Source organism: Rattus norvegicus, chromosome 4 (assembly GCF_021556685.1).
Source record: "Rattus norvegicus strain SHRSP/BbbUtx chromosome 4, alternate assembly SHRSP_T2T, whole genome shotgun sequence".
Taxonomy (NCBI): Eukaryota; Metazoa; Chordata; class Mammalia; order Rodentia; family Muridae; genus Rattus; species Rattus norvegicus.
The window spans coordinates 129,443,179-129,466,287 of record NC_141537.1 but is presented as its reverse complement, the minus strand read 5'-3'; the positions used below and the strand labels follow the sequence as shown (position 1 = coordinate 129,466,287).

At 43.2% G+C, this 23,109-nt stretch overlaps 1 protein-coding gene across 1 annotated transcript in view; it reads left to right on the top strand.

The window, feature by feature from the left end:
- Suclg2 (succinate-CoA ligase GDP-forming subunit beta) overlaps positions 1 to 23,109 on the top strand; it is a 259,106-nt gene that overhangs the window by 106,566 nt on the left and 129,431 nt on the right. Inside the window, 4 exon segments of the mRNA NM_001100750.1 lie at positions 10,088 to 10,187; positions 11,057 to 11,147; positions 17,681 to 17,833; positions 19,632 to 19,721. Of these exon segments, the coding sequence (NP_001094220.1) occupies positions 10,088 to 10,187; positions 11,057 to 11,147; positions 17,681 to 17,833; positions 19,632 to 19,721 (434 nt within the window).

Here is a 23,109-nt window from a genome sequence, read left to right as displayed (position 1 = left end):
TCTAGTGACAGCACATGCCCTGTCAGTTATCATTCATGAACTGCTGTTGTGGGAAGCCAGGAAGCGTCACTTGAGACCCTGGTTGGGTGGGAAGTTGATAAGAAAGATTGGGGGTCACCTAGCAGCAGGATCCTTCAGTGTCAGCAGTAAACTGGGGATGGTGGTTTCTGAGTTATGTGGTTACTGGGAGGATTAGAAGTGACATTAGGTACACCTTGTATTGTTTGTCCCCCTGTGCAAGCTCAGGTGACAAGGGTGGCATTTTGTTGCTGAGAAAGAGGCTGAGGAGGGTTTGCTTAGGAAATGTCAAGAAAAGGAACAGACACAGGTGAGGATACAAGAAGACAGGATGGGAATGTAACCTGGTAAGGCCCTCGAGAGAAGTCAGTATGGAAATTCTTCAGATTCTGGAATGAACTACCACAAGATCCCGCTGTCCCTTTGAAAGACTGTAGGTCAGCGTACCACAGAGACACTTGTGCATCCACACTTACTGCTGTGGGGTTCACAATGTTGTATCTTTTCTCCATTTGTTCGTGGCAGCCAGTTTTGAAGAAATATCCTCTGTTCAGGATTTACTGTTCTATGATCTTTAACCCATTACAGTATTTCTTTGAGTTTTGATGTTATCAAATTGGGTTCTGAACTTACAAAACAGTATGTACTGCAGAGGCTGGATGTGAAATTAACCGCAGTGTGGTCTACTTGGTGTATGTGGTCAGCATTGACTGTGGTGTGTTGTGGTATGTAACAAGCCAGCAGTGCTGACACCAAAGGACGGAGAGCCAGCCGCACTAACTTGGCTTCACTAAATGACGATTCTACACTGGGTACAGATTGAGCACTACAAGACCTTACAGCCCACCCCGGCAGCGATGCACTTCCTCCAGTAAATCCACATCTACTCCAACAGGGGCACGCCTCCTAATAGTGCCACTCCTCATGGGCCAAGCATTCGAACACACGAGTCTATGGGGCCAAACCTATTCAAACCTCCACAAGTTGCAAAGCAGTAGCGTTTCATTCCTGTCCTTCTCTTTTCCTCTGTACCGTCTGTGATATGAAGGGTGGTACTAAGCCCAGGATGGCTGGATGGTGTCCCACATCTCAGGAATCTGATTGATCTGGCAGATACTTTTTAAAGTGCCATTTCATCCATATCTGTGGCAAATTGTCACTGCATGTGGTGGTGTGATGGAGCGGGGGCTGTGTTTAACAGCTACCTTCTGCCACTAGCTTGAGCATGTATGCACGTATGGACCAGTGCTTAATGGTCTGCGTCTGGGACCATAACAAACCTCTTTTTTTCTTTCCATCTTTCATTTAAATCTGAAGAGTTTTTCCTCTGGTCTTAAATAGTCATTAGAATGCAGGTCATATCAACTCTGAAGAAGAAGTAAAAATGACTTGAGTACCAGGTAAACACTGCCACTCTGTGCTTCCTGTCATGAGCTTTTTTAGAGTATTTATGGCAGTATTTTCTAAAGTTTGGAAGACAATAATGCAGTCTAGTCTGTGAAGCAAACATTCTTTGCTTTTTCTTCTAAATACTGCTTGGAGGTTTTCTTTCATTACCCTGCAGGGTTACAGAAGGTCTGGAGTCCTAGGTTGGCTTCAGGCAGGGGACAGTGACATCGATGGCACAGGAAAACACTTGCACACAGTCATGTTCATCACTCCATCACATAAGCATCAGGCCACCACTGCAGGCTTTGTCCCAGCTTTTCTGTAGGTTGTGAGTGTGCCCAGGAGCCTTCTTTTCTCATTCACAGTGGAAGAGCATAAGCGAACACCTGGATAGGCAGGACGTGAGGAAACACGGAGGGCCATCTATCAGTGAGAGATCCCGTTGAGTTTGCAAAACATCACTGCCCAAAAAGGTCATCTTTAAAGGGATTGATTTCCTCTATAGTCCAAAAGTTGTACGTGTTTGTAGTTTGTTTCTAATCCTTCTCAAAGTGATACTTCTCTGTCATTGACTGTGACCAACTTAAGTTTCAAGCAGGATTCTGTTTAGACATCTTAGCAGGGAGGCACGCCTAGATTCGTGCCTTCTTATTAGCCACCCACATATAGGTCAGTCATTCCTCACTGAGTGTTGTACTGAGGTGAAGGGTTTGATGTTTTTGTGACAGCACTGACTCAAAAAGAGGTTCACGATCTCTGGGACTGTCAGTGCTACTGTTCATCCCCTCCTTCCCTTCTCCCTCTCTTTCCCTCCTTCACCCTCCCTTCTCTCCTTCCTTCTCTCCTTCCTCCCACTTCTTCCTCCCTCTGCCCATCCCTCTTTTCTTCTCTTCTTCAAGACAAAATTTCATGTAGTTCATATTGGTCTAGAATTTACTCTATAGCCAAGGATGACTTTGAACTCCTGATCTTCCTGCCTTGACTGTCTACGTGCTTAGATTACGTGAACTGCTGTGCAGGGCTGTAGTGTTTGGGAGCACATGTGGAAGATCCGAGGACAACATTGTTATCCTCTTTCCTTCCCTGAAGTGGATTCTAGCGATCAAATTCAAGTCCTCAGGCTTTTGTGGCAAGAGTCTTTATTCACTGAGCCTTGTCACTGGTCCCTTGTAAATATTTTATCCCAAGGCTACTTTTGTGGTGAGTTTTCGGGAATAGCGGTGCCCTTAATGGTAGGGCTTGACCTGCCAGCATGACACACTGAATGATACGATGCAGAAATGGCTGTCCTACTATATTTAAATGTCACCTCTTCCAAAAGAAACTGAACAGATACTAAACTTTGATAACTGATGTCTCATTAAAGAATTTAAGGAAAACTCTCCTGATTTTTCAGTTTACTTAAAAAATGTATGAGAAAAAAATGTGCTGTGATAGATGGAGAGAGATGTCATAAAACCAGTGTATCAGAAGGGGACTATTGTAGGCCATCTGTGGTGAGGATGTAGGTAATTCTCAAAGGAGCATGTGATTAGAAACTTGAAATGCTGGCAGGATCAGGGTGGCGTCTCAGTCATCAGATGCTGCGTGGCTGCATTAAGACACAATCTCTCTGAATGCTCTTTCTCACGTAGAGATCATCCACTACTGGTTCGCCATGGCCCTGGGAAACCCTCTTAACTTGAGTTGGCTCATTTCAGAGGTTAAATGGAGACAGTGACTGCACTTACTGCAAGTCTTATTACTAGGGTGCCCCTAATAGTGGTGTTAAGTGGAAAGGGATAGAGCTGTGGTGTTTAATACTGTCGACTCGATAGGTTCTAGAATTACATAGGAAACAAAGTTCTGGGCATATCTGTGAGGGAGTTTCTAGGTTGGGTTAATTAAGCTGGTAAAATACAACTTAAATATAGGTGACATCGCTCCATAGACTGAATAAAAAGCTAGCTGAGCACCAGCCATCCTCTCTCTGTTTATTGACTCTGGATGCAGTGTGAACTCTTGCCTCACACTCTGACCTCTGTGCTCTCCCCACAATTGCGAACTGATATCACAGTGCAAAGAACATGGCCAGTATGAGTGAATGGCCATGCATAGAGGGCCCGTTCCAGGCCAGATAGTCTTGCTTTGATTGGTTGATTGATTGACCGATTGATTGATTTGCTAGGAAGGCAATCTTTTTCTGCTTGGTGCTGTGTGTGCCCTTATCTTAGAGATTCCACACAGTGAAGGTGTAAAGCACAGACCACGCAGAGCTGGAGAGTGGTTTGATTATGTATGACTTAGGCCTCTCCCCCAGCCCCCAACCGACAGACTCTATTAGTGTGGCATCACTGAAAGACTTGTCTGTGTCCCGAAGTCAGTGCTAGTTTTTAAACACTGGTTTATAAAGGTTGATCCTTTGTGAATGGAAGAAAAATCTCCTTTGAGGTGGGGTGGTCTGTAGTTCTGACAGAAGTCCTAGGAAATTGTTTTAAAGTCATGTTTATGTATCATTCAGATTGTCTTGCATCATGCCGGGAGGCAAGAACCCCTTAAGGACATGAGGCCAGATGTGTCAGTTGTTTCTGTGGGAGGGCTGCAACAGGGCAGGGGGCTGTTGTTCAATCTTCCTTTCCTTCTTTAATGTACCGTGAAATGTGGTGGGCCTGCTTTGGGTGTTCATGCTTTTTTAGTTTCACAAATGTTTCTGGCTTTTGCTGAGGTCTTGAATGTCACGTAGTTATCTTTTCTACTAATGTATGTCATGAGACAGTTGATCAGTCCTGCAATTTGCACAGAACACAGTAGAGGCTTTTCTGAAGAGCTGGTGCTCTGTCTTCAAGTGCTACATAGAGGCTGGTGACTGTCCCGACTGTAGTCCAGCAGTGTTAGGCAGTTCCAGATAAGCCTCGGGTGTGTCGTAAGGTCACAGGGAGTTGGGTCCTCCCTGCTAGGAGACTGTGTTATCTTTCCTCTAGAAATTATGTTTTCTGGTTTACTTAGAACAACTCTGAGATTACTCATATTAATTTATATAATGGAACAAGATTTTATCTAGTTTTTGAGGTATATATTATACTGAATGAAAGAGTCTTTCTGGTAGTAATTTTTATTTTGCATTAAATTTTTATCATCAGCAAAGTATTAATGGTCATGCAAGCAACAAATAATGTCGGATCTAAGGCAGAGCTTACCACCACAATCTGGATGATGCGCACATAAGTGTGTGCACACACGCGTGCACACAAAGTACAAGTATGAAAAAGCAGTGATTTTTAAATTCAAGAGTTTTGTGGGGACCAAAATAAAAAATGTTTCCCTTAAATACATAAGCATGTTTTACGTTAATATTACGTTAAGACCTTCCTTATAATCAACACACGGTTTAATGTAGTTTTGTCATGCCCTCATAGTATCTGAGGGAAGGGGTTGTTTTTCATAATGCCTAATAAATTGGCTTTTACACTCAGGATAAAACTTTAGATTTAAAAGTTACATCAAGCTCATATTATTAAGTATTTCTAAATGTTCACCTTGGAGAACTTCCTATTTGTATCTCAATCCCTGTCCTAGAAATGAAGGCAGTAAACCATGGAGATAGTGCAGGCCCTCTGTCCTGTTACTACTCATAGCAGCAAAGCTACAGGGCAGATCGGATGCCATCTGCTGAATGGATAATGAAAGTGTATTCTACATGTGGAATACTATTTATCCACAAAGAACAAGATTAATTTCTGGGAAGATGGCTAGAAATGGAGATGACTGCCTTAGACCAAATAGACAGATGCCATGCATTTTCTCACATAAGTGGAACCTGTGAGGAGAAGACACTGTGGAAGTACATGAGGAAGGGGACACAGGAGCAGTGGGCACAGAGGGGAGCAAGTGGGTGAACATAATGGAAACACGTTTTGTATCATTAATATCTACTAACAACAATGTATATTTATAGCTACAACAAAACCTGTCTTACAGACGGCCCTGTCTTTTGCTTACATTTAAACTTGCTATTTCAGGCATGTGTGGCTTAAGTCTGATGGGTAGCAGTTTGGTGGGAGACTGAGAATCCATCTCAATTAAAACGGTGTGGACAGTTTTGAGGTGGTTGATTCTAGATTCTCCTGGCTGGCTCACTGTTGATGGGCTGTGTCACATATGATTAAAGTTGGAATAAGGATGCTAGCGGCGTACTGAAAGGGTCAATCACGGTGCCTCATTCTTCATATGACCTACTTACAACTCATAGAGTTACATATCCTAGTACAGAAAACATTACAGTAATGACTGCAGATTGATGACTCTCGCTTTTACAGTTTGGATCCTCGGGCCTAATGAAGGCAGCCCAGCTCCTTTGGGAATATGATACTTAAGCCTCAAACCTAACTCCTTCTCAATTTACGTTCTTAATTAAAAAATTCATCTTCCCATGATAGCCTTCAACTCATCTCTTGCCTCGCATTGTCCCCTCTCCTTGCCTTCTGGTAGCAGGGAGATCTGCAGTGCTTGGATTTGTCTCAGCAGCATCGGGTAGGATTCTGTCAAGCCTACTGAGAGGTGATCTCCACACAAAAGTTAGACAGCGCTCTACTGAAAGCTCGGATGTCCCTTTGTGCTCCAGTCGGTGGACCCTGGACATTAGAGTTGTCTTAACAAGTCCAGTGCTGTGGACTGATGTACGTTGTTGGAGTCAAACAATGTGGTCTGCATTTGAGGCAGGGTTGTGTTTGGAAAACAGACAACCTGACATAAAACTGAGCGTGGCAGTACAAGTCCTTAATGCCAGCCAGCTGTGTTTACAATGGCTGAAAATAACATAATGTCAGGCAATCTTTTTGTTGATGCACTCATTTATTCATGTTTAGAGACGGGATCTTACGTTGTAGCTCTGGGACTCATTTTATAGACCAGGCTGGCCTCAAACTCACAGAGATCTGCCTGCCTCTGCCTCTGAAGTGTGAGGATTAATGGTATGTACCAGTGTGCCTGTCTCTCAGACATTCTTGACAAGCGTTTTCATTGTGGCTGTGAGCTGTGTCTCATGGACATTATTTTGTATAAATATGTTTTCAGATTGCCACCTCTGAAGGGCAAAGTGAAGCATTTTTATAAAATGGGCCTAATAAAAACATGTCTTATTTATTTTGAGTGCTTTTCTTAATGATTTTAACTTTTCCATTTATATTTAACAATGCTTCCAAGAGCATTCATTATGTAGAATGAGACTTGGGGGACCATAAACATGGTACAAAAGTATATTATCGGAATAAATCAAAATAATACTCACAGTCAAGATTGAGGTAACATTTTCAGCCAGCAGAGTAATGCAGAACCATAGTAGGGCTTCCTACACAATTCTACACAATGTTCTCAAATGTTATAGAGTATTTGGGAATTTTAAATGTATTTGTCTAATATGGCTTTTCCCCCATCTGTATATAAAATCATAATAAAGTGATTTCTATCAAACTGCTTTTTATAACCAGAAACTTATCAGGAAAGGAATAAAATGCAGTGGATGCAGTGCTTGTTAAGGTCATTACACATAAACTGTAGGCATGAGAATGGTCCACGTGGGCCAGCTGCAGTCTAAGAATGTGGGTATTAATGTATAGATGCAATCTGTTTTTGTAGACAGTATCTAGCTTGTTACTGTGGCTAAGTAAAATAATCCCGATAACTTGAACTGGATAACATGTGGGCTCTTCTATAATTCTGGTCGATATGAGACAGGAGGCATTATTCAGAAGTCCAGATCTGTCTGCACTTTTATTTCCTTGAAAACCAGATCTTTGAATGGAACAGTGACAACAGTAAGTGAAGTGAACTTGGTAACTACTGAATGAAGAGAATGGTAACCTTTGAGTAGAATTTGGCCCCTTTCCATAAATCTAAGTAAGTACTAGTTGAGTTAAAGCCCTGCTTGGGTCTCCCTCACTTCTTGAGGGAAGCCTCTGCTGTACTAGAGGCGCTCAGTTCCCATGCTTAGCACTTACTTATTCTAATGAAGGTATTTCTGACTGCACTACAAGCTGTGGGAGATAGCGGACTGAACAAACCTCTCTTCCCTGTTGTTCTATTTGCACTGACGTGGGGGTGGGGCTGTGAGAATGCCTCATTGGCTGAGCACATCCTTAGCATGGGCTAGGATGGGTCAATCCCCAGGTTCTAGCATGACACTTCAAAACAAGCCCAAGTATTAGTGTCCTGATATGTGACTTCAGTCACCACAATGCTTGCATGGCTTACCACCAGGGTGGCATGCACTTCTCTAACATGAGGGCCGATAGTGACAGGCCAATTGATAAATTCCACCAAAGCTACAGCCAATTCTGGGTTTGGGTGGCTGATGGCTGGAACTGGCTTAATCAGCCTTTGGCGTGCCACTTAGCAGTGGCCAGGTAGGGGTGTTGCCTGGCATTCCAGTTGTTCTGTTGGGAAGCAGAGAGGGAAGGCTTTCTCTCCTGAGCAACAAGGGCATGAAGATGATAATGGCAGAGAGATGCCCTGGGGCTCTTAAAGAATGCGGAGTGACTGTAATTAAACCTTTAAACAGGCAGAAGAAAGTATTTTTTTCTCCTTGATCTCTGTACTATTTTTGGTAGTCACTGAGAATAATCATTATGCCATAGGCATCATACATTGTTTTATTAATGTACCAGACATTGGCATCGGCACCTCAGCTCCTGTACCGAGCTTCGTGCTGTCGTAGCTCTGTGTGCTTCTTTATAATAACCTCTTTTCAAAGGGGCCTCTTCTTTCCTCCTTTTGTTTACCTCTACAGAATGTGTTTGCTTTTTGTCTTACGCCACTGACCCAGAGGCTTGCTCTCCTACTGAGGCGCATGTACCCCAGCCCTTAGTTGGGCTTTTCAGTCCGGCTTCTTGTAGTGCAGTATCTCTGCACATGCACTGGCTGCTATCCCGTGCGGTGGTCAGAACTCACTTATCAGTTGCCACCTTGTTCGAAGCCAGGGATCGGCTGCTGATGGTTCATGTTGATGGCAGAAGCAAGAGTCACAGGCGGGACAAGGCTGTGTTCTAAGAAGGAGCCGTGACTGAGCTGTGACTGTGGGAGGACAGGTTCATGAGAGAGACAGGAGTCCAGCAGGGAGAGCAGCAAATGCACTTTGCAGCTTCAGCCTCAGCATGGGCTGGCTGATCACTTTCTGACCCCAGGCCTTCCATTTGTGCGGTCTTGTTATCGCTCCCCATAGTAAAACCTTTGCGGATCTCTGACCTTCATCCTCTGCCTGATTGACTGTGAGCAGCAATGGCAGTGACTTCTAACTGAAGTGGCCAACCACTCAGACAGCTCAGCATGAATTACCGGAGTTATTATTTTTAAAGCGTTCGTCCCTTTGTTTGAATATTTAGAGTGCGCATGCGTGGGAGTGTAGCTGAGTGAGTGGACTCGCTGCTGGGTGTTTTTCTCAGTCAGTCCCCATCTTACTTGAGACAGTTCTCTCAGAGAGCCTGGAGATCACCGATTCAGAGAGGCTGGCCAGCAGCTGCACTCCAGGCGCTTCCTGTCTTTCCTTCCCCAGCATGGGACAGCAAGCTTGTGCTGCCCTCTTACATGGTTTATGTGGGTGCTGGGGATCCGAACTCAGGTCCTTATGCTTACAAGCAAGCACTTTAACCACTAAGCCACCTCCCTCCCAGCTCTTTTTCCTCTGGTCCTTAAAACAATCCAGACTGTTGTTTCAAATAGTAAACTGAGTCCCAGAGGCAGAACAGAAAACTATGGCAGCCTAATAGAAGATGATTTAGTTCTCTAATTTCAATAAAGACGACACAAACGCGAGGTCAGCCGTGGTCTGGGATGTGTGCGGGGTTGTTGTTTGGTGGTGGTGGTTGTTGTCGTGTGGTTGTTTTTTGTTTTTTGTTTTTTTAACATATTTGGTTTGGACCATCCCTTCCCCCCAGATAGGGAAAGGGAGCTCTTGCTTGCTAGAGACCCCATTTATCACTAGGTGACTCTCACCCCACTTCCCTGCCAGGCCTGTAGACAGGTTTGAGTTTATAATTGTGGTCTAAAAGGTCAGAAGCAGAGTGTTTATTCTTTCTTTGCATGAGCCGAGAAACAAATATTCCCAAACCCCTTTTCCCCCTAGGAGATTTTTTCATTTTGCCAATACTTTATAAAAAAATATTGCTTGCTTTTAGTTTTAATTCATTTCCTTCCTTCTTGGCCATCCCTGTCAATATATAGAGCAACTACTCAGAACACTGTTAGTTTCCAGGAATACGGTTATTAAAGTCAGCCTTTGTGTCTTGTCTGTAAACCCTTTCCATACCCAGTCCCATCATCTCCCTCTGACATCTCACAGCTCACAGTCAGATCCTCTGCTACATGGGAGCATCATGACACAGTAAAAGTCACACCGCCTCCTGGATTTCTTTAGCACCTTCTAGCACTCTCAGAAGGCAAGGGAACAAGAGCCTGGCTTCCTCCATATGTGTGCCTGCCTGTCAGGTGCCTACACAGATGGGATGTGTTTGACTGTCCTCAGGAAACAAGCTTCCTTAATTATTTGGAAGTTTCTCATTGCCTTTATTTTGAAAGTTGATTTAGGAGCTCTTTTAGTAGTCATGTGTAAGTTCTATCCTGTTATTGCTTTTTATTCCTGCCCCTTTAAAGAAGAGATGAAGAAAGGAAAGGATTTCAAACAACTACTGTCTGGATTTTTCTTTTTCAGATGCAAAGGAAATTGTTTTAAAAGCCCAGATCTTAGCTGGAGGAAGAGGAAAAGGTGTCTTCGATAGCGGTTTGAAAGGAGGTGTTCATTTAACAAAAGAGTAAGTCTGAATGGTTTAGGTCCATATCCTGATCGTGACTGAAAGGATTCTTGAGCAGGAGGTCTAGGGCTGGGGCCAGTGTGCGATACAGAGAGGAAATGGAGACTCTGGCAGGGCTGTGGCCTTGCCCCAGGCCTTCTGTCCCTCATTAGAGGGTTTTGTATCCTGCACTGAGTAGGGCTATACTTCCTCTCTCCCAGACAATCTGTGATTCATCCTAAAAGCGGGAAATAACACGGCTTGCAACTGGAATAATGTTCCCTTCATCTCATTTCCATAAGTACTATTCTGTGGTTCCTGTGACCAGTGGAGTCTTTGTGGCGTCTGGGCTGATAGTTTACGCCTGCCTGTGTCTGAGCATCTTTCCAGCATCTGCCCCACACCAAGCCTTTCCTTTCTTCCATCACTGTCTTCTCATTGATTGTGGTCCATGTTTTCCCTCTCATTGTTTACTGTTTCCCAGATCATCCATTATCAGTTTCGATCTAAGTCGGTTATGCACCAGTATTGTCTCTTTACACATTTGTTTGGGGGTGGGGGGGGGGTAGTAGAGTTCAGCATCCCTTCACTCATTCACTCATTCCTTCATCTGCATTTGGCTTTCAGTGTGCCTTCAGGAAGCACTAGACAATTAGAATGTAAAAGGAAAGATATGCAGTCTGTGGGTAGTGGGGCGATGCGGGCTAGGGTGGGTGTGAGGAGGTGGGGTGGCTCAGGTAATCCTGGCCAGTGTGGATATAAGGAGGTGTGGGTGTAAGGAGGTGGGGTGGCGAAGGTGACCCTTGATACTGTGAACCCTGCTATATAGTGATTTGCAATATGTCCTAATTGTTTTTTCTTTGTCATCCCCTCTTTTTTGTCCCTCTTAGCCCTAAAGTGGTGGGACAGCTGGCTCAGCAGATGATTGGTTATAATCTAGCAACAAAACAAACTCCAAAAGAAGGTGTGAAAGTTAACAAGGTAATGTTCTTAGACATTTCGTATGCACTTAAAACGAAAGAAGAGAGAGGTAGACTTGCTCTGACAGGCTCTCCTGAAACACTGTTCTTTGACTACACTGGTTTTGTTTAGGGAGTGCTGTGTCTTGGAAGAAAGACCCTAAGGACTGTGGACATTGGCCATTCACCAGAACCCAGTGAGGTGAATGACCAGGCAGCAGTTTTCCATTCATAGCACAGATGCATCCTGCTTGAAGCTGACAGGGCTTGACAGGGTAGCCTTGCACTCTGTCAGCCTCTCCCTTTTCCCACGTAGGCCCACCTCAGTCCTTTTGATTAGAACTGCCTGTACAGTGGTTTTTCTTAAAAATACCTCATGCTATACTTTAAAGCCACTTACTGCTACAAGTGGATGATTAGTAAAGACTACTAGTAGTAAGCGTGTATGGCATGTGCACCCATGTACATGCATGCATTGGCATGTAGACATACATATGAAGAGGAAGTAAAGCTCAGAGAAAATGGCCTGCCTCTGCTGTGCCACTATGAATGTAGGAGCCAAGTCTGCCTTCCCCTCCCTCCTGTTTCAGCCTTTTGTTCTTCTCTTCATGTGCCAATCAACTGAAGCCCTTTGTTGTGTATGCTGCAGTGCAAAATGAAAACCACGCAGAGGCTCATGTACACAGTGCAAGCTGTGAGCTCCCGAGCAGAGCCCCATGTGTGTCACATGTGGCAGCCCTGAAGACAATATGGCTGGAAAGCGAATCCTAACAGTAAATTGGGTCCCACTTTTTGGCCCTGCTCTGTTGCCATAGCATCAGAGACTTGCAGCCTCTGTCACTCTGCTCTGCTTAGGGGTAACTGAGTGGAACATTCTATTTTTAGTTTTCATAGAACTTTAGAAAGTTCTGGATAAGGCCTTAGAAAGCTTGTGCTTATTAAATCATGGTAGAGTCAATCTTAGCCAAAATAGGGACACTGGAAAACAGAAGATATCCTGAGGAGACATTTGAGTCTTCCTCTGAGCCTCTCAGGCTAGTGAGACAGCACACACTAAGAACTTGGACTCTCCTAAGGAATGTCGGGAAAGGGGAAAGGCTGTAGCCTGCTGTCTCCCAGGAAGGTTTCACACAATCCAGAGAAAACCTGCTAAAACACCCTCAGAAGTGCTTTCATATCATAGCTACTCACACTTCTTGCTCTAAACTCATGTCAGGATCCAAAAGATGGGCTTGGTGTGTGGGTGTGTGTGTGTGTGTGTGTGTGTGTGTGTGTGTGTGTGTGTGTGTGTGTGTGTTTGTGTGAGAGAGAGAGACAGAGAGAGACAGAGACACAGAGACAGGGACAGAGACAGAGACAGAGAGAGAGACTGGATCTCTTTGTTCCTCTTCCCAGTATGGCACATTAAATGACCATCCTCTGCTTCTCACTATTGTTTGTTTAATTGGCCTGTTGCGTTTCCCTGCTGAGCCGAACTTATTAGGACAGCCAGTGCCCAGGATCATCAGAACATAGCTCCAGTAACAGCAGAGCCTTGGGATTCTGCTAGGTCATCAGCTTCATCTACTAAAATACCAAGTCCTCTCAAATGCTAAGGAGCAAACCCAAAAGCTGAGTGTTGGTCCGTCTGCCTCTCAGACGCAGGGTTGATTGGCTCCTCCTTCCTGTCCAGACTGGAACTCTGCTTTTATTTCTTTTACGTCTGATGATGAGCTGTCACCCGCATAACTTACTCAGAACTTGTCCATAGCATAATAAGCACTGTGTTTGTAGGGAATTGTTATTTTATGTGGACACATGGGACTGTAGATTAGAATTTGTAAAACTTTTAAAAAGCATATAAAAGCGTCTACTCAAACCAGATTCACACTATGTAGTAATAAAATTCTACAGGAAAGTGGCTTATAGCTAAGTCCCTGACACGCCGGCGATAAGCATGTTCTTGAGAATCGAGGCATCGCCACAAACTACCAGATTAACTTATTTTTAAGTCTATTTTTTTCCATAATTCAGTACCATGTAACAATGCCAAGAGAATAAGAGCCAGGAAGTAAGAATTATGTACTCCCAGGCTGAAAGGAATTGCTATGTGCTGTTTGTGCTCTTCATGTCCAGGCTGTGTCCTGTTTCTATAAAAGCATATGTGCATTAATGCTGTTTTCCACTTCCTTTGTTGGGATTGTGTTCTTGAGACAAGGTCTCTTGTAGCTCAGGCTAGACTCAAATTTGCTCTGCAGCAGAAAATGACCTATTCTTGTGATCCTTCTCCAAAGCATGCTGAGACGTGGCTGTGGAATGCTACACCTTTCCCCAAGTCCGGATACCTGATTCTCCCTCCCCCTCTTCCTCCTCCCCCTTCCCCTCCCCCTTCTCCTCCCCTTCTCCTCAGCCCTCTTCCTCCTCCCCCTCCCTCCTTCCCTCCCTTCCTTCTTCTCCTCTTCCTCCTCTTCCTCCTCCTTTTCCTCTTCTTTTTTTGCTAGAAGCATAGTCTTCCAGTCACTGAGGGTAATTAGTACTTAACCAGCACTATAATGATAGATATTTGTTTTAAGTGTTTAATAGACAATGTGACAGTGGAGATTCAGAATATTCTGACATTAGGAAAGGCTTCATACCTAACTGTTCCTTTCGTTTTCAAGATAGGCATTTGGAGAATCCATTGGTGGCCCCAGGTATAGTGACAGCAGGGCCCTGTTTTCCCCTTTCTTGGCTACGTGGTGCTCACTGCATTGTGTCCCTTAAGCTGCGTTGAGGTCAGGGATTACATTTATCATACAGTATCTTTCGGGCCTTTCACTAGAGCCAGGATAAACAATATATTGAGTTACAGTCCTCCTGTGTCTGGGAACCTGCATGGATTGGTGCTGGGACTGACCTGTGTCTGGGAACCTGCATGGATTGGTGCTGGGACTGACCTGTGTCTGGGAACCTGCATGGATTGGTGCTGGGACTGACCTGTGTCTGGGAATCTGCATGGATTGGTGCTGGGACTGACCTGTGTGTGGGATCCTGCATGGATTGGTGCTGGGACTGAGATGCTCTGAGGCACCACATACGGTGCCGAGTTCCCTGCATCATATCAGTAATGGTGTTTCCTGCGGATTCTTCTTCCTTTTACTGTTGTGTTTAGTGATGTTCCAGCTTTTCCTGGCCCATGTCTCACATTGTTAGTAGCACGCTATGTAGGAGTGTTATAATTTAACTAAATTAACATATACATAATCACTTAGGTAACAGAAAATGTTGAATGCTTGTGTGTGTCCATAAAGGCTGGTGTAAAAGACTTCCACAACCTGGGCAGGCTCACCATCCCGAGAACAGAAAGTCTAAGTAAATAAAGTCTGAGTAAATAAAGAATTTATCTATACCAAAATCTGTTCGTAAATGTATAGAATGCTCTCTCAGATTCCATGCTTGGTGAGGGGGTCAAATCTCTATTGTGTTTCTGTATGGTTAGAAGGCTGAGGGAGCTCTGAGTTCCCATTTAAAAGGGCACAAATCCCAGTCCTGAGGTCCTTACCACAGTGATCTGCTTTCTTCTCCAGGGCCTGTGTCTAATAGCATCCCAGTGGAAATGAGGGTACCGCACATGAATGCCGAGGCACATAAACCTTTCTAGACTGTTGTAGAAATTAAATTATACACTGTGTAACCTTTGAAGATAGGCTTCTATTTGTGATTTATGGAGATTGTATCATTTCATTGCTATATAATATTCTGTGATATGCATGTTCCACAGTTTCTTACATCATCACATACTGATGTCTCGGTTGTTTTAAGTTGCACTGTCATACATTGAAGCGTTCTATACATTTATGAACAGATTTTGGTATGGATATATTCTTTATGTAGGGGATAAATTGTGAATTATGTGTAGTGTATGATCAGTTGATTTTGTTTTGTTTTGTTTTAGAAACTGAAATACTTGGCAAGTTGTTGGTACCATGATGCTCTGTCATCTGTGACGTACAGTGACTGGGCTTTCCACATTTTAGTCAGCATTTGGTAGTCATTGCTTAAAATTTCAGCCAATTTCATCCTAATTTAAAAGTTCGCGGTGAAGCTACAGATGCAGACTCCTTGTCAATCACTCACTTGTCACTCGTGGGCTCTCCTTGAAGGCTGTGCTCATTGTCACCTCATTACGAGGGACTAGGAGTCATAGTGGCATATTCCTCAGCAGTGACAGTGCCTGGCTCGGAAAGGCTGATGGGGTCAGCTGAGGCTTGATGCACATGCACTGTGTTAGCAAGTTCTGTTGCTGTGATGTGCGTAGTCATCTTAGCAGAGGAGAGCTTTTTGTGGAACAAAAACATTTAGTTTTGATGAAGTCCAAACTTTCACTACTCTTTTGTGAACCAGGTTCTTGGTGCATTCCAAGAACAGGGTTTTCCGTTAAGTTTGTAATGGCTTTTCTTTGTGTATGTGTGTGTCAGTTTTCAGTTACCTCTGATTAAGTGACAGACTTAGGCCTGTGGTTTTTGTTTTTTTACCTGTGGATGTCTACGTGTATGTGTACGCCCTTAAAAAGATGTGTTGTCCCTTTATTGTATTGCTTTTGTGCCATCGTCAACACTTAGCTGCCTGTTTTCATATAGTTTCCTACCGCTACCACTTAATTGCTGTAGCAATACAGTAACGCTTTAACTTGTGGACACTGCTCTTCTCTTTCCACTGCTTTCCTTTTTCAGTGTACTCTATCCTGTTCTTGTACCTTATCACACGCTTTTTAAAATAATCTTGTCTTAGTTGATAGAAAAAAATCCCTTGCTGAGTTTTCAATAGAAACAGTGTTAAGCCTGCTATATTATTAGTTTGGGGAGAATCAGTGTTTGCTATGTTAACGCTCAGTGTCCATTCGGGAAAGGGAATAACAATTGAAATGTAAATAGGAAATACCCAAGTTAATAAAGATGGAGAAAAAAAAAAGAAAATACTCTTTTCTTAGCTCTGCCTTGGTTCCCACTCTCACAGTCACATAGTGCTCAGAAAATAGGTTTGAGATATTTATATATTTTTAGGGTTACACCTGTTTGCTCCTTTATTCAGTAGCAATTATTACTGGGATTGGAGTTTTAATTTCGTATGTTCATTTAATTTTACGTGTATAACATGTTCATTGTTGATGGTATTCCTTCCTGCGGGTGCTTGGTAGACATCTGCAGGGAACCCTGGGGCCCAGAGACTCCCTTGCCAGTGCGTGTTGGCAGTCCTGGGTTACCAGTTCCTGCAGCATCCAGTCTCACTCACAGGAGCTCAGCACAGGGTGCTTCATGTCTCAGCTTCCCAACATGGCTGCTTTTCTCCTTTTAATCATTGTAGAACTAAAATGAAAGTCTTTTGAAATTCATTTCCCTGAGCTTCCCTTGAGGTGAGTGTTATGTAGTCCATCAAATTTCTTGTAACAATCTTTAAAATACTTCAGCATCCTGGGTCACAAAGGTGACTTTAGAACACAAAACAATTTTGTGTCTTTGCGTGAACTACTCAAAATCCTGTGGGATTTTGTTTGGTTTGGTTTGGTTTGGCTGTAGTTTTTGTTTTGTTTCGTTTCGTTTTGTTTTGTTTTGTTTTGTTTTGTTTTAAAGAAGTGAGACATTATTTCTGCCAAGCAAGAACTGGTGGAGGGAGACAGCAGCTGGTCTTCACCAACCGAAGTGTGATGGGATGCATAGGACATCACTCAGTGTTTCAAAAGGTGGAGAATACAGCTTGTGAATGACACTTATTCTAAGAATGAGATTGCTGTATTGCTTCTAATACTCACAGTCGTTGAGTATCTCACTGGACCGACTTTGTATTAGACAAACTGTGCTAGATGTTAGGGATGGCGAAGGGGGGAGGGAGGGTCAGCACACTTCTGCTTTTAAATCATGGCCACATTCAGCTGCCCAGCCTGGCCTCAGACTGAATCTGTAGCCCAACAGGACTTATCTTGGTGTCCTCCTGTCTCAGCCTCCTAAGTAGCTACGATTACAGGCCTGCACCATCAGACCAGTGGCTGCATTATTTTAAATAACCAAATATTATATTTATTTATAGAGAGTACAAAATGAAATAAAATATAGCTATCTAGGACTTAGAAATATATAAATATATGCAACATCAGTATACTATAAAAAAATCTCTTATTTGGTAGCCAAACCTGGTTTTGTACCAGTGTAATAATACATATGTGCTGTTAATGTGTCAGATTTAAACAGGTGCATCCCTGGAGGTGTTCTCAAATGACACAGACTTGAACCAGAAAGAGAAACTGAGATAAGAGTCAGAAGGTACCTGGGACAAACCAGACACCGATCCCTGGAGCACTTTAATAGGATTAATTAAGACCCTCACAGTATGTCTTGTGCACCTGATAGAATCCCCAGACCTTTGGACACTGACCCATGGCACACCAGGAGCCTAGAAACAAATGAAGCTCTTGGTTTTGTGTGTGTGTGTATGTGTGTGTGTGTGTGTGTGTGTGTGTGTGTGTGTGTGTGTGTAGTGAATTTCCAAACTCAAATGTGCTTGACACAAAGTTAACTGGACTTTTCATTCTTGTGATTATAGGTGATGGTTGCTGAAGCCCTGGATATTTCTAGAGAAACGTACTTGGCCATTCTGATGGACCGGTCCCATAATGGCCCTGTGTTAGTAGGCAGTCCCCAGGGGGGCGTCGATATTGAAGAAGTGGCAGCTTCCAGTCCAGAACTCATCTTTAAGGTATGCTCGATTAGCTGGCCATGTCACTGATCGTCAGGGTAGTGACTGCCCAACATTTGTTGTGGAGTCTGAGGCGGGGAGCCCTGGACCTGTTCCTGAGAAGCTGAGTCTCCTCAAGCAGATTGAAGTGTCTGGTATTCAAAGGCGTTTCCTTGCTATCCTTTCCCCTCTTTTTCTTGTCTTCTCTTTTCTGATTTTTCTTTCTTCATCATTTCTTTCTATCCAGTCTGACCCAAGAATTAGCCAACAGGAGAATACTGTTCTGTCTCCATTTCTGCTGGGTGACTCCTGCCTTTAACAGTGGTTATGGTCGAGACACGTTCTCTTGTGTTACTGGATGTGGGTTAGTCTGGGCATTAGTTACTGGATGAGGGTTAGTCTGGGCATTAGTTATGTTGCTTGCTGTGTCCAACTCCTGTCAAAGTAACTTAAGGAATGGTTTACTGTGGCCCATACTTCGAGGGTACAGCCCATCATGGCAGGCACGGCATGGCCGCAGGAGCCTGAGGTCACGTCAGGAAGCAGAGGGAGATGGATGCTGCTGCTTGGCTATTTCTTCCTTTTGACCAGCCTAAGACCCCGACCAATGGGATGATTCCTCCCACTTTGAGGGTGAGGCTTTCCTCCTCAATTTCCTTAGCGTAGTCACTTCCTCACAGACATCCCAGAGACTTAACTCTTCTGTGATCGAGGCCCCATCAAGTGGACACTAAACTTCAGTTTCCAGAGAAGAACAGGCCTTCAGAGGTTCATATTCTGATCTGTTGTTTCAGTCCTTGAAAGCTTCATACTAAGATAGGTTTCAGAGAAATGAGTAGTCAGATTCAAGTAGGGAGTAAGTCTGTCACAAGTCTTCAACCTCAGTTTAAAAAGTAACAGGATACTGTAATGGTTTTTATCCTATACTATCATGAGGATTAAGTAGATTGATATAAAAAAATGATCAGGTACCATTCTCATCTACAGAAGAAAAAACCCATTTGGAACAGTAAACTCACTTTTTAATCTGGGCTTTTAGTGCCCAATTCTACTAGAGTTTTCTACGAGAAACATTATTTTCTTTAGAAACAGTTTTGTTTTCCCTTAAGTAGGGGAAGAGTCCTATTTTCTGAATCTGATTTTCTGTATACTGTACTAACACTTCAATGATTGTTCTAAAAATATTCTCATCACTATTACATAGATTAATTGCTTCGGAAGTTTAATTGAAGCTTTATACACAGGCTCACTCATAATGTCTAGCCATTTCCAAAATTAACTTTATCTCAAACAGTCTCATTTGCTATCATAATTCATGAACTAATGCACACGAACAGCATTTATTGTTTTTGACAGAACAGCACTTTGTAGAGTGAAGGTATTATTAATAATTTTCATATGAATAAAGTGTTCAAGTCTTAAGATAATATTTAACCTGTGTATGACAACTTCAAACTTAACAGCAATATTAGGCAGCAAAGCCTTTCTTTGGATGCCTTCCAAAAGTTGTCACAAAAATTAACTGACTAAATATTCATCAATGCCATCTGTGTAGTAATTAAAAGTGAAAACTGGCATTAGATCGTCTTGTCAGCATGCCACCTTGAAGAATTATATAGTTTTTGGAAGAGCTGTTTCATGATGGCCTGCTAATTAAAACGTGCCCCATAGGCAGCCGCAGTAGCCCTGCTCAGAGCTCTGTGGAAGGGTGCCACACTTTAATTACTTACTTGCCAGTAAATACTTTAAATGTTTGCTCTCAGGTTTCAATCTTCTCACTGGACTTCTGAATTTTGTTCATTTCATATATTTTCTCTAGGAGCAGATTGACATCTTTGAAGGGATAAAGGATAGCCAGGCCCAGCGCATGGCGGAAAATCTGGGCTTCCTCGGGTCTTTGAAAAACCAGGTACACAGCCTTTGGGAGACAGCATGTTTGCGTTGTTAAAGGGAATATTGCAGGAACTTGCTTAATTGCTGCTGAAGTTTGTAATTGACACAAGATGGTTGTGTCTGAATCTTTCACCAAATTGTTTATGATCAAGAGACTATTTTCTCATGTTGCAAGAGGTGTGATATATGTATGTGTGTGTGTGTGTATATCTCTGATAGAGATGGTGTGTGTGTATGTATGTGTGTGTGTGTGTGCACGCGTGCCTATGTGTGTCTGCATGTATGATGGAAATGTGTATGTATGCATGTATGTATGTATATATGTATATACATATATGACTGTGTGCTTATAGATTTATGATGTGTGTATGATTATGTACATATAATATGCATATGCATGCATATGTATGTGATAAATATCTTTGCATACATACATATGAGGGCATTTATATATATGTGTGCTGCAGGTTTATAATGCATGTTTATATGTATGTGTATGTTTGTGATTGTATTATGTATGTGAAAATATGATACAAGTGTGTCCTGTGCATCAATGATATGTATATAAACAGGTATATATGTATGTAATATAGGTCTTATGTTTGCTGCATGTAGGTACATAAACTTTATGCTGTTTGGTGATATGTTGTTACTGTGGTTTTGAGACTGAGTCTCATGTATCTCAGGCTGGTTTTGAACTTCTGAATCTCTGGGTACTACCTCCTAGGCCATGGGATTACAAGTATGCAGCCAACACCTGGTAGAGGTGATCCTGGGGCTCTAACTCAGGGCTGGGAGCATGTTTTCTGGTCACTAAACAGCAGCCCCAGCCCTTTAATTGATGGGTTTTTAAGTTTTTCTTACAATACTGCTGGGGCTGCTTGGCACATGCATGCTCATCATGGGGCTGCTTGGCACATGCATGCTCATCATGGGGCTGCTTGGCACATGCATGCTCGTTATCCTAAGAATTTACTTCCAGCATCTGTATAATGGGGTGACTACTGGCTGAGAAGTACATTGTAGGGCTTGAGTTCAGTGCTGTATGAGAGCAGTTATTCACAGTGCTGCTGGGGTTGTAGCTTAGTGATCGAATGCCCGCCTTGCACACGCAAGATCCTAGATACTCCTAAGCCCCACAAACAAGCAAGATTATCATTGTATTTATTAACAATGCATATTACATGATCAATTGCTATTTTTTGTAGCCAATGAGCATTTGAAATAATAATGATGGCATGAACGCAAGGTTGTTCACTCAAACAACCAAAAATATATTAATTTAGTGGTCATATCTTTTGAGTTTGAGGAGGAAAAAATGGTAGTCCAAGATTTGTTGGGGCAGAATTTTTTGTGAACATCCTGGTTCTGCCTTTGGTCCATTCCATGGCACTCGATGATGTATGGATACAGGCATACTTCTTCCCACAGCTAAGTCAGAAGCACTTACCGCCCTCTTCCTACCCTCTCCTCCTCCTTAACTCCAGGAGGCTTCTTCAATACATGTGTGTTCAGTGGCCTGGGGCTGCCCAATGTGTTTGCCGTAAGTTCTCCTGTGCGCTCATGGAGGATTGTCTTCAGTACCCCTGAGGATGCAGCAGTCCAATTCGTCCTCAGTCCCTTCTAGAGAATGGCAGAGTGCTTCTAACTGGCATACCTTCTCTCCCAGGCATTTTATACTCCTTACAATGTCAGTGCACTCTAAACAGTTGCCATATTTTATAGTTTTGGGAATAATGATAAGAAAATAAGATCTAGGTGTTTGGGCAAATGCAGTAGCCATTTAGAATATCTCCTTTAGTATTCTGTTTGTTTGTATGTACGCATGTATGTATGTATGTGTGCCATGGTGAGCATGATCAGAGGACAGCCTGATGGAGTCATTTCTCCTTCCGCCATGTGGGTTCTAGGGATTGAACTTAAGTCGTCAGTAAGGCAGTAAGGATCTTTGCCACTGGGCCATCTCTCCGGTCCTACAGTATTTTCTGTCTGTGGTCAGGTCAGCTCTTAGGCATGAGACCTGCACATAGAGATGGTGCTTCCCTGTAGCTTAGCTGGGCTCCCGCAGTGTTCTGGTGACAGTAGGCAAGTCCCAGAAGGATGCGGTGGAACAAAACTGTGTTTCATGGAAGAGAAGGCACCACTCATTTGAAAATCAAAGACTGTTGAAAAGTAAAGGACCCAAGGTGGCGGACAGGACTTCCTGGACTAAGCCCCAGGAAGAGATGAAACGTGTAGCATTCAACAGACACTCGTGAAACTATGTGTCCTTCTGAGACTGGCAGACTGCTATGGAAGCAGTTGGTTCACGGGAGGACGCTGGACCAGCCTTGGGCTGTGCCGTAGTGATTAGTTCCATGTTATTACAATGAGGCTGCCAACCATACATGCCACTTTAAAAATGTATCTAAAGGCGACTTATATGGAGAAGTTGGTCCCTGAAGCCAGCCTCTTCTGTTGAAGTCATGGTGTTACCACTGTTCGGTCTCATGTTTGATTCCAGGTGCATTCAGCTGCCTGTGTACATCCTCTGTATCAGCACATGCGTGCTTCTCCCATGTCTATAGTCACCCTTGTTGGAGTCCTAATCCCCATTACAGCGTGCCTCACTCACTCCTCTGCTGGCACAGCTCACAGTAATAGCATATTGGTATCGTGCACGGATAACGTACATTTGGCATGTTCAAGATTAAGTAAATCACATATGTAGGCTGTCTCCATTGAATACTTCTAGGAATCAACAATAACTGTCATAATGTGACAGCACAGAAACCCAGAGTGGGCAAACGCCGCTGACCCGAGGTTGGAAAGCTCAGCCTGTGCACACAGTACAGAGCTCTACAGATGACAATGATATTAAATATATCCTGAAACACCCTCACTACCTCCATGTGTAAGAGAAAAATCAAGGGTTATTAGTAATTCTTAAATGGCATAATTATGTTTCTCAGTGCCACGAACACTGTTTCTGAATCTAGGTTACCAGGATATTTTTATCTTTTTATGTTATCAAGGAAAAAAGAAAGAATAAAACTTTTGAGGCAGGGCCTTAGGTGTCACTGGCAGCCGACATCTTCATGGGTTTGACTCTTTATTTGCTTTTTGAGTAGGCATGGATTGCGTGTTACTTCTCTTGGCTGTGTCCAAAGTACCAAAAGAGAGACATTGTTCTTTTGGGATTTGTGGACTAGTAGAGATCATTCCTCAGGTTTAGAATAGGTGAGCTGGGCAGGGTGGGGGATGGAGAACAGGAAGAACGGGGAGGGAGGGAGAGAAACAGAGACAGAGAGGATGAGAATGAATGTGAGATGTGCATGGCTTGGTGTTTATTGAGGAGTACCAGTTTATTTGCACAGTATGGATGGGTGGCCCCGAGCTCATGGAAGCTGTATATAACATGTGTG